Here is a 15792-nt window from a genome sequence, read left to right as displayed (position 1 = left end):
GTCCTGGTCCGCGTCTTTGGGATTCTGGAATGTTCTTGTTAAAACTGTTCCTGCAATAACCTGACTACCCAAATCTTACTGTGGGATTAATATACTAACTTTATGGTCTTTGTGAAATCCCTGAATTAAGACTAAAATTGAAGACTATAATATTGTATCTTAGATGAGCACTGTACCTAATAATTACACATTTTTACTGTATGATATTTACCACTCAAACAAGTTCTTACAGTAATTTAAAAGAAATGTGACAACGGACCAAAAGTTTGTCTCAAGCTGTCAAAAAGCATAACGGTATTATTAAATGAAAATTAATTTCTACTTCTATTTGAATGACATGTTGGTATTGGGTGGTATATTTCCATTTTTATTGTTTTAGTGAAGGTTGAATGACAAAAAAAAGGTTTGATTTAGAGTCATGATGTTTTCAAACCAGCCTCTAAGGGGCACTATACAACCAAAACAAACTGAAGGCTGTAATGACCGGTAAATAACATGCAAAACTAGATTATTTTTTTAATAACATTGTGGCCTATAATTCAAAAAATTATATCCATTTACATAAAATGTGATGGAGTTATTTCCTTTTTTTTTATTTCAATTTTTCAATATTTTTTCATATTTTTTTCTGTTTTTTTTTAAGCCTGAAAATTTAGCCTGCCTTATAAAATGCTATTTTGCACATTTGAAAATAATGTAAGAATGACACTTTTATTAGAATTGGCTTCCAAAAGCATTGGCTTGACTATCCGCTCTCTTTACTTTAGAAGCACAGGCGTGTAAGCACGCGTTCATGGTCGAGTTCATGGTCACAAACCCCAAAATGTGGCCTGATATAACCTATGTATTTGTTATTACTATATAATGTGCAACTGTACGTGCAATGGGAAAAATGTATTTGCTGCAGAAGACATTTGTCTCCCCTGTCGGCAACACTGACAGCAGAAGAATAGGACTGAGAGGGTTGGGAGGAATATCCTATGTAAATAAAACTGAAACCACAAAACGATACCACAACAAAAACATGGGTGTGAGTGTGTCAGAGGTAAATTACAAGATGAAAAATTAATCTGGTTACAGTTCCATCTTTGTTGGGCTTCCAGTAAAGTATGTGCTTATGACAAATTGCATTCTTAAATCTCATTTATTAAATCACTGCTCAAAAAAATGTGGCATTTACCAGTGTATGTTTTCTTAAGAACACACCACATAATTCATCATATAACGTGTTTTTCAGAAATATTTTCATTCCATGTCTTTAGATGGAGACCAGTGGGTGGATTTGTAAACTATTAAATAACTAAGTCAGTGCTTCTGCAATTGATGTACCGTTCTTAAATCAGACTTCCACTATAGAGAAGTTAAAATGGAAACATTTATTTTTTGATCAAATGAGCATGCTCCATAATCTGAACCCTAGTGGACCTGTTATTGATTGGTGATAAGTCCACAGCACGATCAACCTCTCACCCTAATCAAGGCTAAGCTTCAATTGTCAGTGCTGTATGGCTAAAGCTAACTGCTAGTCTCCCTAATGATTATTGCAGTTAATTCATTCCATACTCATAAGTGAATAGGATTCAATATTCATTCATTCATTTTGCTCACATGGGTCGTGGGAGTGCTGGAGCCTATCCCAGCTGTCTTCGGGCGAGAGGCGGGGTACAGTACACCCTGGACTGGTCGCCAGCCAATCACAGGGCACATATAGTCAAACAACCATTCACACTCACATTCATACCTATGGACAATTTGGAGTCGTCAATTAACCTAGCATGTTTTTGGAATGTGGGAGGAAACCGGAGTACCCGGAGAAAACCCACGCATGCACGGGGAGAACATGCAAACTCCACACAAAGATGGCCAAGGGTGGAATTGAACCCTGGTCTCCTAGCTGTGAGGTCTGCGCGCTAACCACTCGTCCGCCGTGCCGCCCGGATTCAATATTTATAAATGAAATATTTTTGTCGCTTATGGCTTTCTAAATACACTTTTTTTTACCATTATCACCTTTACACTGCTAATATTATTTGTTTACAACACTTTGCTTAACCGTATTGCACAGGTTTCGGGATCACTGCAAGGGTACAAGAGACAGACGCTGCTTTGAACATGCAACCAAGCTAAGTAGTTTGCCTCAAATTCATATTTTATAAACTTACAAAAGGTTTACAAAACAAGTGGGGAAGAAAGACAATGTAAGAAGCAAAATTATACCACTTCCACATGAAATGGGAGGAGAACTTATTTTTACTATGTCATGTTGAACATGCCATCTAATACACTAGAATGTAGTGTCTCAGCAATGTAACATTACTGACACCTAGTGATCAGAATACTACATATAACTTGTCTTTCAATATTTTTTTACTATTATTGGGGACAAGAATGGCGACCCACTAAAAACAGCTCTGTGACACACTTTTGGGTCACAACCCATGAGTTGAAAAATCACTGCTATGGTTTAAAAAAAAAAAAAAGGCCGTATTAGAATGCCACAGCATTTTGATCAACAACTGTCTGTGTTCAATTTCACTGCAAGGACCTTAGTTGGATCTTCATATGATAAGGCTTGGGAGTGAGCGTGACTCCATAGACCGGAGTGAAGTCTGGTTCTCCAGCATCCTCAGGCCAGATGAACTTGAATTTCCTCAGCAGAGTCACCATGATGAGGAAGAGCTCCATACGAGCCAGACCCTCACCAAGACACATGCGTGGACCTGAGGTATAGTCATGGGGGGGGGGTCATTCATTTCATCGCAACGTCAGTTAAATCTGTGTATGTGTTATACCTGCAGAAAAGGGCATGAAAGCCTCAGGCTTTACAAACTCTCCCTTGCTATTGAGGAAGTTTTCAGGGTTGAATTCATGAGGAAATTTCCATTGGCCTTCCTCATGCAGCACAGAGGTCAGGTTTGGGATGATCATTGTACCCTGAGGAGCCACACAAATCAAATTATAGGAAGAATGTAGGCGCTCATATTCAAGTCAAGTTAATATTATCCAAATATTACAGAATGGAAATGGTTTAATTTTAGGCTTAAGTGAGGAAGTTTGTTGTCCTCCGGGTATCATCAGTGTTGAAATTAAAAATTATTGTACCAGAATTATGGTATTTTGGTAATGGTAATGGTTTTATTTCATTTGAACATGCATCAGATTACAATTGAATGCATCACATAATCAGTTCACAGTTCCACATGTCCAAAAGGATTAGGAAGAAGCAAAGCTTATTAAATCCTACCCCTCCATCTGGTACTTTTACAATCAGTAACTGTTACATTTGTTCACTTCCTGCTTTCCTAATATAGTTTTAAGTTGTTTTTTTAATTATCATTAAATAAAAAATTTTTTTCAATAAATTTATTTTTTTTTTAATGATTAAAAAAGCAGGAAGTAAACAAACGCAACAGTTGTTCACTTCCTGCTTTTTTAAATCATTAGAAAAAATAAATAAAAATAACAACAACTTTCCTAATATAGTTTAATTTTTTTAATTTAATTTATCTTTTTTATTATTTTTTTTTTGTCATGTACCGAAGTATGAGGTGATATGACCATCCAATGACATAATGGGTACCATAGCAACTGCCAATATGGTGATATGTATCGCACATAATGACTGGTTCAAGACTCTTCATCCTTGTATTTAGCAAACATCAACTGCTTGTATTGTTTCTTGAATTGGCTCATCGTTGTGCATTGTTTGAGGGTCTTACTCAATCCATTCCATAGTTTGATTCCACATACTGAAATGCTATGGCTTTTTAATGTAGTCCTAGCATATAAGTGTTTCAAATGTAGTTCTTCCCTGAGATCATATTTCTCCTCTCTTGTAGAGAAGTATTGGATGACATCTTTAGCTAATTCAATCAGTAACTGTTACATTTGTTCACTTCCTGCTTTCCTACTATAGTTGAAGTTTTTTTTTTCACATATTGAAGTAGGAGGTGATCATCTATAATGACTCATTTGAAAAGCAGCTCCAATCGAAATTGCGATTTAAATACGGTTCATTGTGCCATCCTGTCATGTGACGGGCTGTCTGGGTGATGGTTTGAAGTCCCTGACTGATAGTATCAATGATCTGCTGACCGACAGTGACCCATTCGACCAAGCTAATAATTAACTTAGTTGCTGTGTTGTCTTTTTCAGCCTACTTTTAAAATGACTGAGTGACTCTAAACAAAACATATACATATTTAGTATATGTGTAAATATGAGTATTTATGTACATGCACATATATATCAGGGGTGCACACACTTTTTCAGCTTGCAACCGATGAGTCAAACTACTATACTACATACTTTCTCAATAATTCACAATTCAATTCAATATGGCAATAAATATAACTACACATTTTTCCTTAATAGTTATGTCAAACTTTGACATATTATTAGTATTTGTTCATATTTTAATCAGCTGGGGTTTTTAAAACTTGCATTAAAAAACATTCTATATTTAACTGGTTCCCTTCTCGACAAAAAGTAGTGTTGTCCTTACCTTAGGAATGGAATATCCCATTAGCTCTGTGTTTTTTGTTGTGCAGTGGAAGACACTAAGTGGCACTGTGTTGGCTATTCTCTGCACTTCATGGATGACAGCCTGTAAATAGAGACATCATCATCAGTTATGATCACCTCGTAGGTTGATCATTGGAGAAAATGGGAGAAAATGTTCATGCCTGTCTGGGAAAAGTATATAAAGTGTGTGGTGAGAGAGCCTTAAAACATTCATTCATTTTCTACTGCTGATCCTCATGAGGATTATGGGGGTGCTGGAGCCTATTCCAGCTGTCTTCGGGCGAGAGGCGGGGTACACCCTGGACTGGTCGCCAGCCAATCACAGGGCACATATAGACAAACAACCATTCACACTCACATTCATACCTATGGACAATTTGGAGTCGCCAATTAACCTAGCATGTTTTTGGAATGTGGGAGGAAACCGGAGTACCCAGAGAAAACCCACGCATGCACGGGGAGAACATGCAAATGCCAAACACAGATGGCCGAGGGTGGAATTGAACTCGGGTCACCGAACTGTGAGGCCTGTGCGCTAACCACTCGGTCACACCGTGCAGCCCGCGATCGTGTTTTGATATGACAAATCTTAAATAGGTTTGATCGAATGTAGAATTACATTAACATCGCCACAGGTATGTGTTGGATTGCAAGGTTTCTAGGGTGTGTCAAGCACATAAAGTGCAATTCCAATCCGACCCTGGACTGGTCGCCAGCCAATCACAGGGCACATATAGACAAACAACCATTCACACTCACATTCATACCTATGGACAATTTGGAGTCGCCAATTAACCAAGCATGTTTTTGGAAAGTGGGAGGAAACCGGAGTACCCGGAGAAAACCCACACATGTACGGGGAGAACATGCAAACGCCAGACACAGATGGCCGAGGGTGGAATTGAACTCGGGTCACCTAGCTGTCAGGCCTGTGCGCTAACCACCCCGGGTCACCGTGCAGCCCGCCATCGTGTTTTGATCTGACAAATCTTAAATAGGTTTGATCGAATGTAGAATTACATTAAGAGCTGTGAATGCTGGGAACACAGGTATGTGTTGGATTGCAAGGTTTCTAGGGTGTGTCAAGCACATAAAGTGCGATTCCAATCCGACCCTGGACTGGTCGCCAGCCAATCACAGAGCACATATAGACAAACAACCATTCACACTCACATTCACACCTATGAACAATTTGGTGTCGCCAATTAACCTAGCATGTTTTTGGAATGTGGGAGGAAACCGGAGTACCCGGAGAACATGCAAACTCCACACAGAGATGGCCCAGGGTGGAATTGAACTTGGGTCTCCTAGCTGTGTGTCATGCGGGCTAACCACTCGGTCAACGTACAGCCGCAAACAGTATTGCATTATTATTATTATAATTTACCTGCATGTATGGCATGCTATTTCTGTCGTCAAAACACACTTGATCCTTCCCTTCCAACACCTCATCTATCTCCTGTTGGCAACGATCTGACAGATAGAACACAAGAAGAGGAGTGTTAGTGTGGAGAGGAATTCAATATGTGAACAACACAGGCCTGTTACATTATTATTATCATTGTACTCACCGTTGGAGGTTCCACTGTATTGCTAATACTTTCTGTGCATTTAAGTACGTTTACAATATATAAATTATCAGTGGAGGTACCTTGTATATGTGGGTGGGTCATAAGATAGAGGAAGGCAGTCAGGAGGGTGTTGGAGGTGGTGTCTGTCCCAGCAAAGTGAATGTCAAGAGCGTACATGAGGAGTTGGGACTCTGAAAATGTGCAATTTTCTTTATCACTTTGCTAAAAACAGAAAAAAAAGAGCACAAAAAGGATTCAGTGAAATTGATATGAAATATAAGTGAGATCCGTAACATTTATTTTTGTTAACAAATGATCTCAAAGTCGTACAAAAACAGCATGTGTAAAGAAAAAAGTCTGGTTTATGTATGATGTTAATGTTTGGTGACCTTTTCCAGTTCATCCAGATAGCAGTCCATAAAGTCTCGTGGCTCACCAGGGATTCTGGTACTCTTATGCTCGGCCAACACACGCCTTGCAAGTTTTTGACAAGTCTAAAAAACATAAAGAAAGATCACATCATTGTATTATTTTCATCAAAGACGATTAAAGTGTAACAGAAAAAAATATTATTCATTCATCTCAATTGGAAAAATCTATTTGGGACATCATATTTACATTTTTACATAAAGACGATAGTTTAGGCGGCAGCATAAGCAAGTACATATTAGCAAGCACTCGTGTCTTCTTTAGGAGTGTGCAATATTGCCCCAAAATTGAACAAAATATTTTGTTATGTTGTTTGTAATATTAATTTAAGATAATATCTAGTTTTAAAATGTTGCTGTCATTGTCCAAGTACATATTCTGTAACAATGTGCAGCATCACATGTATTAAAAAAAAATCCTATCCCTCATTTATTGCGCTTAATGGTTTCCAGACTGGCCCGTCCCTTATGGGAAAAAAAATATATTGCAGTATATTGGCAAATATAATGCAATGTATTAGGAAATATATTTCCATATATGGGATCTTATGTTTATATTTTCCAATATATTGCAATATATGCATAGATTATATATGTGTATATATTGATACATATGAAAAATATCTTGCGATCAAGACCAAAAAAGGACTATATTTTTACATATATAAAATTGCATATAATTTGGGATATATAAACTCATATATTATATATTTGGATTTAAGATATTTCAATCATTTGTATATTCTGCAATATATTGTCATATATTACATGAATATATAATATATTGTATAATATATGTACAAAAATATATTATTCCATGTATTTATAATATATAATGTATTGGAAAATATAATGGAAAAATAATATATTATAATATAATACAATATATTTAAAGTAATATATTGATAAATATATTTTCTTTTCGTAAGGGGTGATAAGTGAATTACTACAAAGTAGGATTCCTTAGTGATAAATGAAATATTTGTGTATTTAGAACATAGAAAGCATGTTCACAGCCTTCTAAATACAGTTTATAACATTATTTGAGCTACTAGATATTAAATAACAACCCTATAGTCACATTTACGCTTGTATTACCCAATATAGTAGACATAATAAGAGTAAATAAACCATTTAAGACATTAAAAAAACTTGTGCTGATGTGTGTTGCTGTAAATGTGTACATAGACCCAGGTCTTGCCGATTTCCTGACTGTGTGTCCTACATGCAAACCACTTGTACACTGTGCGGCCCTGTAATTCCATGGCTATGGAGAGTGTTGTTTTTATTACCCCACTTTCATTCCTATTGTCTACCGAGCGTAGTACAAGTTTCGTCCTGATTACTGTCTGCCCAAATAAAGAGTAGCTTAAGCGCCTCTGAACACCCGCACATTGGTGTCAGAAGTGGTATTGCAGGATGGCACCTGATTGGATGTCGATAGATGCATTCAATGAGGTAGATTCTGTGGGAAAATGTGTTGTCCTGCTGGAAATGTTGAACACTTTGAACTGAACACACTCACTGAAAAATCCCAAGTATTTGCAAGTCTAAAGTCCGAGGCACGGTCGAGTGGTTAGCGCGCAGACCTCACAGCTAGGAGACCCGAGTTCAATCCCACCCTGTATGGAGTCCTTAAACACACCATGTGTAAAGCAGACTATGACTAATGTCATAGTTTTTCACAATACATAATAAATAAGAAGAATTTGATTGCTATGATGTGGTACCTATGGCTGCACGGTGGTTGTGTGGTTAGCGCGCAGACCTCACAGCTAGGAGACCAGGGTTCAATTCCACCCTCGGCCATCTCTGTGTGGAGTTTGCATGTTCACGTGTTCAGGTTTTCTCCGGGTACTCCGGTTTCCTCCCACATTCCAAAAACATGCTAGGTTAATTGTCGACTCCAAATTGTCCATAGGTATGAATGTGAGTGTGAATGGTTGTTTGTCTATATGTGCCCTGTGATTGGCTGGCGACCAGTGCAGGGTGTACCCCGCCTCTCGCCCGAAGACAAGATAAGCGAGATATCCTCGCGAGGATAAGCGGTAGAAAACGAATGAATGAAAGAAAGTCCGAGTTCAAAGTCATTAAAAATCCAAGGGGAGTTGCAAGTCTTTGTCACATCCAAAGTCATCAAAATTGTGATTGAAGTCCATAACGCATGACTTGACATAACTCTGGTGGACTCTATACCATGTCCTTCCATTATCTAAACCATGTTCTGTTATCCTTATCAAGTACCCAGTCACAGTACAGTAAAGCCATATAACATACCTTGACGTTCTCAAAAGACTTCATGAAGGGAAGTGGCAGACTACGAATCATTGGGAAGGAGTCATAGAGCTGTAATAAGGATAAAATAAATCAAACACAAGCCTTCAAACGTCATTCTATACAATCCAGTGAAATCAATTTTCAACTAAATCATCAGTACAGTCTACATTAACCAGAATTGTTGACATAAGAAATGTATTTTTCATTACTAGTTACCCATACAGGGAATATGTTAACATTATAAGTTTCAGACTGATTTGTGTTCAGATTCAATTCTGAGATGTTTGGCAATGGTTTATTTGCATTTTCTACCGACATTCAAATACCTAAGTTGATATAGACCCGGCTTTACTTCTGTAGTCTTCCTTCACATCAGTAACTTACTGTAAAATGTCAAAATTTAATGGTAATGGTTTAATTTCATTTGAACATGCATCAGATTACAATTGAATGCATCACATAATCAGTTCACAGTTCCACATGTCCAAAAGGAGTAGGAAGAAGCAAAGCTTATTAAATCCTACCCCTCCATCTGGTACTTTTACAATCAGTAACTGTTACATTTGTTCACTTCCTGCTTTCCTAATATAGTTTAAGTTGTTTTTTTTGTTTAAATTTTTTGATGATTTTAAAATCATTAAAAAAAATGTAAATAAAAAATTAAAAAAACAACTTTTTAAAGTTTTTTTTTGTTTTTTTAATTTAATTTAATTAATTTATTTTATTTTAATTTTTTTGTCACATACCAAAGTATGAGGTGTTACGACCATCCAATGACATTTTTAGCCTTATGCATTATTTTGAAGATGAACTATATCAGCAAGTTGAAGTATTTGTGATTTTAGAAATAAGGAGTTAGTATGTTCTCTGTAGGCGGCATTATGAATTATCCTTACTGACCTTTTTTGCAGTACATTTAGCGAGTGAAGATTGCTTTTATAGTTATTTTTTTTGTCCTGTAGCAAGGTACGAGTTGAATGTGACATATAAGTTGTCTTTCAATATTTTATTACGAATAATATCCCATAGTCAATCACAAAATAGCCACCATCTACTAATTATTTATATATAAAATACACATTTTTTATTTTAGAAATAAGGAGTTAGTATGTTCTCTGTAGGCGGCATTATGAATTATCCTTACTGACCTTTTTTGCAGTACATTTAGCGAGTGAAGATTGCTTTTATAGTTATTAGCCCATATTTCCACACAATAAGTAAGATATGGTAGAACCAGAGAGCAATAAAGAGTGTGGAGTAATTTCTGATTTTGCTTTGTTCAATATTGAAATATTTCTGTCCACCTTATGTTGTATATTTGTAATATGAGGTTTCCAGCTCATATTTTCATCTATGGTGATCCCCAGAAATTTATTTTCCTTCACTCTTTCAATGTCTACACCGTCTATTTGTATTTGCTGGTGCGTGTCCTTTCTGCTGTTACCAAACAAAATGTGAAAAAATGTGTCATTGCCACATAAAATACTTGGACTCACCATTGCCCATGGTCCATTAGCCAGCTTGGCATTCTCAGTGAAACATTGAACAATCACTTTGATGAACTCGTCATCATAATTGTAACGTTTACCAAACAGAACCTGGCAAATGATGTTGGAGGACGCGTTATGGAACATAAGTTGAGGACTCAAGGTTTTGCCTGTAACAGATAATGAACATTAGTTGTTCTGTAAAGCAATTGCATCTATAAGGTGTGGTCATGACTAGTGAGATGTCAGTGTATATGCTCCTTATATACAGTAACTGCAAGAAGTCACACTTGCCATACCAATGCTCTGTTCCAGTGTATTCATGATGAACTGAATCTCTGCAAGAATCCTTTCCTCCATTGAATTCTTCCCGAGACCGAAGTTCCTCAACGTCATCAGAGCAAAGCGACGATGTTCCTTCCAACTCGTACCATAGTCAGCCAGGATCACTCCTACACAGGTGTGGTTAAGACATAGCCTAAAGAATGTTCTTCAAATGATATATGTGTGCAAGTTGTGGACATTATTTTGTAATTATTTGTGAAATTTCAAGTCAAACTGACATACTATGTGGGCTCTAAGTTCGTGGCGCAGCCCACACAGTGGTAATTTTGGTCAAGTGCACCATTGTGTGCAGCCAATTTGGTAATTTGGTAGACTGGGTTTTGCAGAGATGGGCAAAGCGGCGCACCAGGGGAGAAATTCGAGCCCTTTGACGTCTAATAACAATACAGTCAAAAACAATAGTACACGCAACACATTAGGGGATGCATGCTTTGCTGCGTTTACACCAGGGGTCTCAAACTCAATTTACCTGGGGGCCACTGGAGCTAGGTTCTGGGTGAAGCCGGGCCGCATCAGGTTTTCAAAAAAAAAACCAAAACGCATTTTATATTAAAAACTGGAAAAAAATCAATAAAAAAACTATCTTCAATGCTTTTGCTTCTGCTATACCCTACACTTTTTCAGTACTTTGGTTCCGGTTTTCCACACCAAAATATCTGATAAAACATTCCACTGTTCTCAAATATCTTCATTTTTATTTTTCTATACACAAAATAAGATAAAAAAAATAAACGAATTAAGAATAAAGACAATAAATCAATCAATCAGTAATAAATGAGTAAAATAATAATAAAACAGCAAATAAGAAAAACGTAAGAAACCACATACATGGTAGAGAATTTTTTTTTCAGATTCAAATGTACAGTATTAACCGTTATTTAACCTTTAACATGAACATTAATGATTTTAATTAATAATTTGACCCAATTAGCAAGTTAGCATCGTACTCAGTTCCATCTGGGAGCAGCGTCGTAACTTTAACAACATGTTTGACGAGATGCTTTATCTTGACGTGTATTTTCCGTTTTATTCCAAATCATTTTCCTGCATTTATTTGTACCCAGCGTCATAAGCCTTTAGCTTCATTGCTAATCCAAAGCAAAACAGGGTGGGGTAACAAGGGAGGGTAACAGTATGGGCGGGGCAAAATCATGTTAATTGTGTCCGGTGTGCACACAACTTTAAGCTGTCATTTCAACATTAAACTTTGGTATCAAGATGGGGGGGGCCTCAAACTAGCGCGGGCCGCGAGTTTGAATTTGAGTAAAACTATAAAATAGACAAAACAGCCAAAAAAATTAGGCTTAAGTGAATTTCCCTGAAGTATGATTCCATGTTAAAAATCAAATATTCATAATAAATCATATGACCTAGGCTTAAGTGAAATTCCCTGAAGTATGATTCCATGTTAAAATTCAAATATTTTTGTAGTTAGAGCGTAGACAACTCATTTAAGTCATTCTAGATATGGTTTCTAACATTACTAGAGCCCTCTACACATGAAATAACACCCCTATAGTCAACTTTACAATAAGCTGTCATTTCAACATTAAACTTTGGTATCAAGGTAGGGGCCTCAAACTAGCGTCTCGCGGGCCGCGAGTTTGAGACCCCTGGTTTACACCCTTTTTTGTATACAGAGGTTCGCTTTTCTTCTTACGTAACTGTACGTATGTCTTACCTTTTCTGTTGGTGGTGTCATTCACGTAAAGATCTTGAGGCCGTCCAGCAAAATCGGTAGCCTTCGATACTAAAGCCTCCTTCAAAGCATGGACGCCGTTGATAATAACCGCTGGTTTCGGACCGAGGTACACACTGTAGACATTCCCATATGCTTTTCTCAGCTGAAAAAAATAACAATAAATACACAATAATGAATATTAGGATATGCAGTATATGACTTTTTAAATACACAATATTCACATCTACATTGTCATATTAAAGTTGAAATAAAGTTGTTAAACAATTTCTGATATTTACGGATACGTTTAGATTAGATTAGATTAGATTCAACTTTATTGTTATTGCTCATGTCACCAGTACAGGGCAACAACAGTTAGCATCCAACCAGAAGTGCAATTTTATAAGTACCTTAGTATTAAGTAAATGTAGAAAAATGGACAGATCTATGTACAAACTATAACAGGCTATGACTATAATACAGTGAGGATATGTACAGGGATATAAATGACTATAATATGGCTATTGCAGATTATAAACAGTATGCACAGTATGGATGTGACAATATATAATAACAGTAATATGTACAGTATTGCAATGAAGTGACTAAGAGTGTGGCCTATTGCAGATTATATATAAATTATAAACAGTATGATCTATGAATGCAACAAGATATAACAGTAATATGTAATATGTTGACTGAACAAATCAAATGCACATCCTCATTGGTGGAAGTAATATGTCATTGTATGTACTGACCATAAATCTAAATCTACTATCTAATCTATATCTACTATGTTCATTAGACCTATACAGTAAAGTCTCGTTATATCGATATCGGTTAAAACGAATTACTACTTATTACGATACTATTTTCATTTCCCTGCAAATTTCTAGTCTTTTATGATATAATTAGTTCCGTTAGTACAATACCCGGTTATTATGATAATCCGGTTACTACGATGCCCTTTTCATCTCCCGCCAGCCAATTTGGTCTGCTTATATCGATACAAAAGCAGCTTAAATCAATCTTTGCTTAGGGATTTCAATACCAAAAAAGAACACGGCGAACGGCTGCTTCCAGTCAACTTTATTTTTCACACTTCCACCACCAGAGCGCAGCACACACAGCGGAAAACACCCGTCCCTCGCGCCTACCCCTCCGGGGGGCAACACCTTCCCTATCGATAGTTCCGGGGTGAATTATGTTCCGGGGTGAATTATGTCCCGGTAACCGGTAATCACTACAGCGTAAGTTTATTTTTATTTACTGTAGTACAAAATGTATTGTAGTACAAAAGCATGGTAGATACGCAATCCATGAACTCAAGGAGAAAATTACATGCCATATCAAAGATCCGCCCACTTTTAATGCAGTTTGGCGCAGGATCGGATATATGGATAGTCCGGTTATATATATAGTCCGGTATTTTTTCCGACTCCCGAGAATATCGATATAACGAGACTTTACTGTGTTAAGTATCTGAACCTTTTCTTACATTTCTGCATAAAATCACCATCAAATGTGAGCTGATCTTTGTCAAAATCACACAGATGAAAAAACTGTGTCTGCTTTAACTAATACCACCCAAACACTTATAGGTTTTATTGAGGATAGCATGCAAACAATGACAGAAAGAGGGAGGAATAAATAACTGAACTCTCTTCCAAAGGAGACTTAAAGAGCAATTGAAACCAATTTTTTTACCAAACAATTGAATTCAGATGTGTGCTCAATTCAGATCAGATACTTTTTCATACCACTGTATTAAGAAGGTATGTGTGTATTCTGTGTGGGCCGTGATTTAGCAACAATTCAAATAAAATGGTATCACCTCTGTTATTAGTGTCTCTCTATTGGTGTTCTCCCTTTGTCATGACTCGTGTGTACAAAGCTCAAGGCCATTGAGTCCAATAGGTTTGGTTTCTACTAGTGATACATTTAAAAGGGAGCAGCGCTCAACTATGTGTAAACAACCGGTCCACAGTCATGTAGTCATGGAAATTCATGGAATTTATTCATGAACAATTATAAACAATTCATGGAAGTTATTGAGAAATCTATGCCAGTATGTATATAGCATTGTAAATAATTATTCCATTATACACTCAAAAAACAAATGTTTAGCCTCAACAAAAAAAATCAACGCAACAATTTCCATTAGTCTTTCTTAGTTATGACAACTTAATTTGAAATTGCTTTGAACCAACAAACAATATTGCGTTGCACGAATTAGCGTTTCCTCTTCACTCAAAGCTTATTTTAAGTAATGCTTACTGAATAATTGTTTTTAAATAAAAAAGAATAATAAGAATAATAAAGTTCGTAACTCAAAAAAATATGTTAAGTCAACTGACTTAATCATTTTATTCAAAGTAGTTTAATTTGTTGTCTACTTAATTATAATAATGCACACAGCTTTTTAACTTAATATATTATATATATAATTTGCTAAATAAAATAAATAAGTAAAATTTTAGTGTATATGACATGCTAAATTAATACACTTCCTTTATTGTCATTGCACAATATCACAGCAGTGAAATTGCCAACAAAATGTCGTTGCCTGGCTCCCAAATAGTAATAAATAATAATAATAATAATAATGTGGTGAATAAATAGATGACATCAAATATGAACAACAATGTACAGCGTAAACAGTAAATTGCACAAAGAATTTAAATAATTTTGAATAAATAATTATTTAAAGTTTTAAAAATTATAAAAAATTATTCCATTCCTCCTTTATTATTATTATTATTATTATTTTATTATTATTATTATTATTTTATTATTATTAGTAGTAGTAGTAGTAGTCGTAGTGGTATTAACTTAGCACATCATCAGGCAAAAATAAACATCATGCAGACTAATGATATTGTAATGTGCATGTTTTATAATATAATAAATAACATAAGGGACAATCAACAATTGTCATACCCTCTCAAAGTCCTGCAGGGGGTTCGCCAAACTAAAGCTCAAGATGTTTCCCAGGACAGGCAAGATTATAGGTCCAGGTGGAAAATTCTTGGGCCTTCGGCACATGAAAGTATAGATGACGAAGAAAACACAAAGCGGTAGGAGGATTTGGACCAACATCTTGGAACAGTTGTGGACAGAACTGGAGTTCTTTTTAAAGGGGGCTGTCTCTCCGGTCTCTTCCGCTACTGTTTGTGTGCTTGTCTGAGTAAAGGGGGCGGGGGAAGAACTACTGCAGGTAAGGCTTAAACTGTTGCATAAAATAGCTGCTTTTACTTTTTGGGGTTTTTGGAGTTAAGGAGTAAAGTTTGATGCATGCTAGTACGATATAAAAACATGACTAATTATATTGGTGTTTTTTTTAAATCACAATTTTCTTGGACAAGGTCCATCTTAAAAGGAGATGCGTCAAAATGTGTTACATTTCTGGACAATTCTTGTTTTTTTTCTTTGTGCTGAAGTTATTTTATTATATTTTATTACATATATATATAAGTAAT

General features: G+C 36.1%; 1 protein-coding gene across 1 annotated transcript; it reads right to left on the bottom strand.

The window, feature by feature from the left end:
- Positions 1-631: 631 nt before the first annotated feature.
- Positions 632-15502, bottom strand: LOC131130896 (cytochrome P450 2F2-like). Its single transcript, XM_058075007.2, has 11 exons — positions 15254-15502; positions 12314-12476; positions 10587-10739; positions 10297-10457; positions 8801-8869; positions 6485-6589; positions 6176-6317; positions 5912-5997; positions 4505-4606; positions 2793-2934; positions 632-2720 (listed from the first exon to the last, which is right to left on the bottom strand). The coding sequence occupies exons 1-11, from the start codon at positions 15410-15412 to the stop codon at positions 2533-2535; spliced, it is 1470 nt and encodes a 489-aa protein (XP_057930990.2). The 5' UTR covers positions 15413-15502; the 3' UTR covers positions 632-2532.
- Positions 15503-15792: the final 290 nt, after the last annotated feature.

Source organism: Doryrhamphus excisus, linkage group LG1 (assembly GCF_037039965.1).
Source record: "Doryrhamphus excisus strain RoL-2023G ecotype Guam linkage group LG1, RoL_Dexc_Guam_v1.1, whole genome shotgun sequence".
Taxonomy (NCBI): Eukaryota; Metazoa; Chordata; class Actinopteri; order Syngnathiformes; family Syngnathidae; genus Doryrhamphus; species Doryrhamphus excisus.
This window is presented reverse-complemented; position numbering and strand designations above follow the sequence as displayed.

Excerpts from the sequence above, each read along its gene's own strand:
- LOC131130896 (XM_058075007.2), bottom strand. The coding sequence starts at position 15,412 with ATGTTGGTCCAAATCCTCCTACCGCTTTGTGTTTTCTTCGTCATCTAT. Across the intron at positions 10,458-10,586 it reads TACACTGGAACAGAGCATTG|GCAAAACCTTGAGTCCTCAA; the intron begins GTATGGCAAGTG and ends TATCTGTTACAG. Across the intron at positions 2,935-4,504 it reads TGGGATATTCCATTCCTAAG|GGTACAATGATCATCCCAAA; the intron begins GTAAGGACAACA and ends GTGGCTCCTCAG.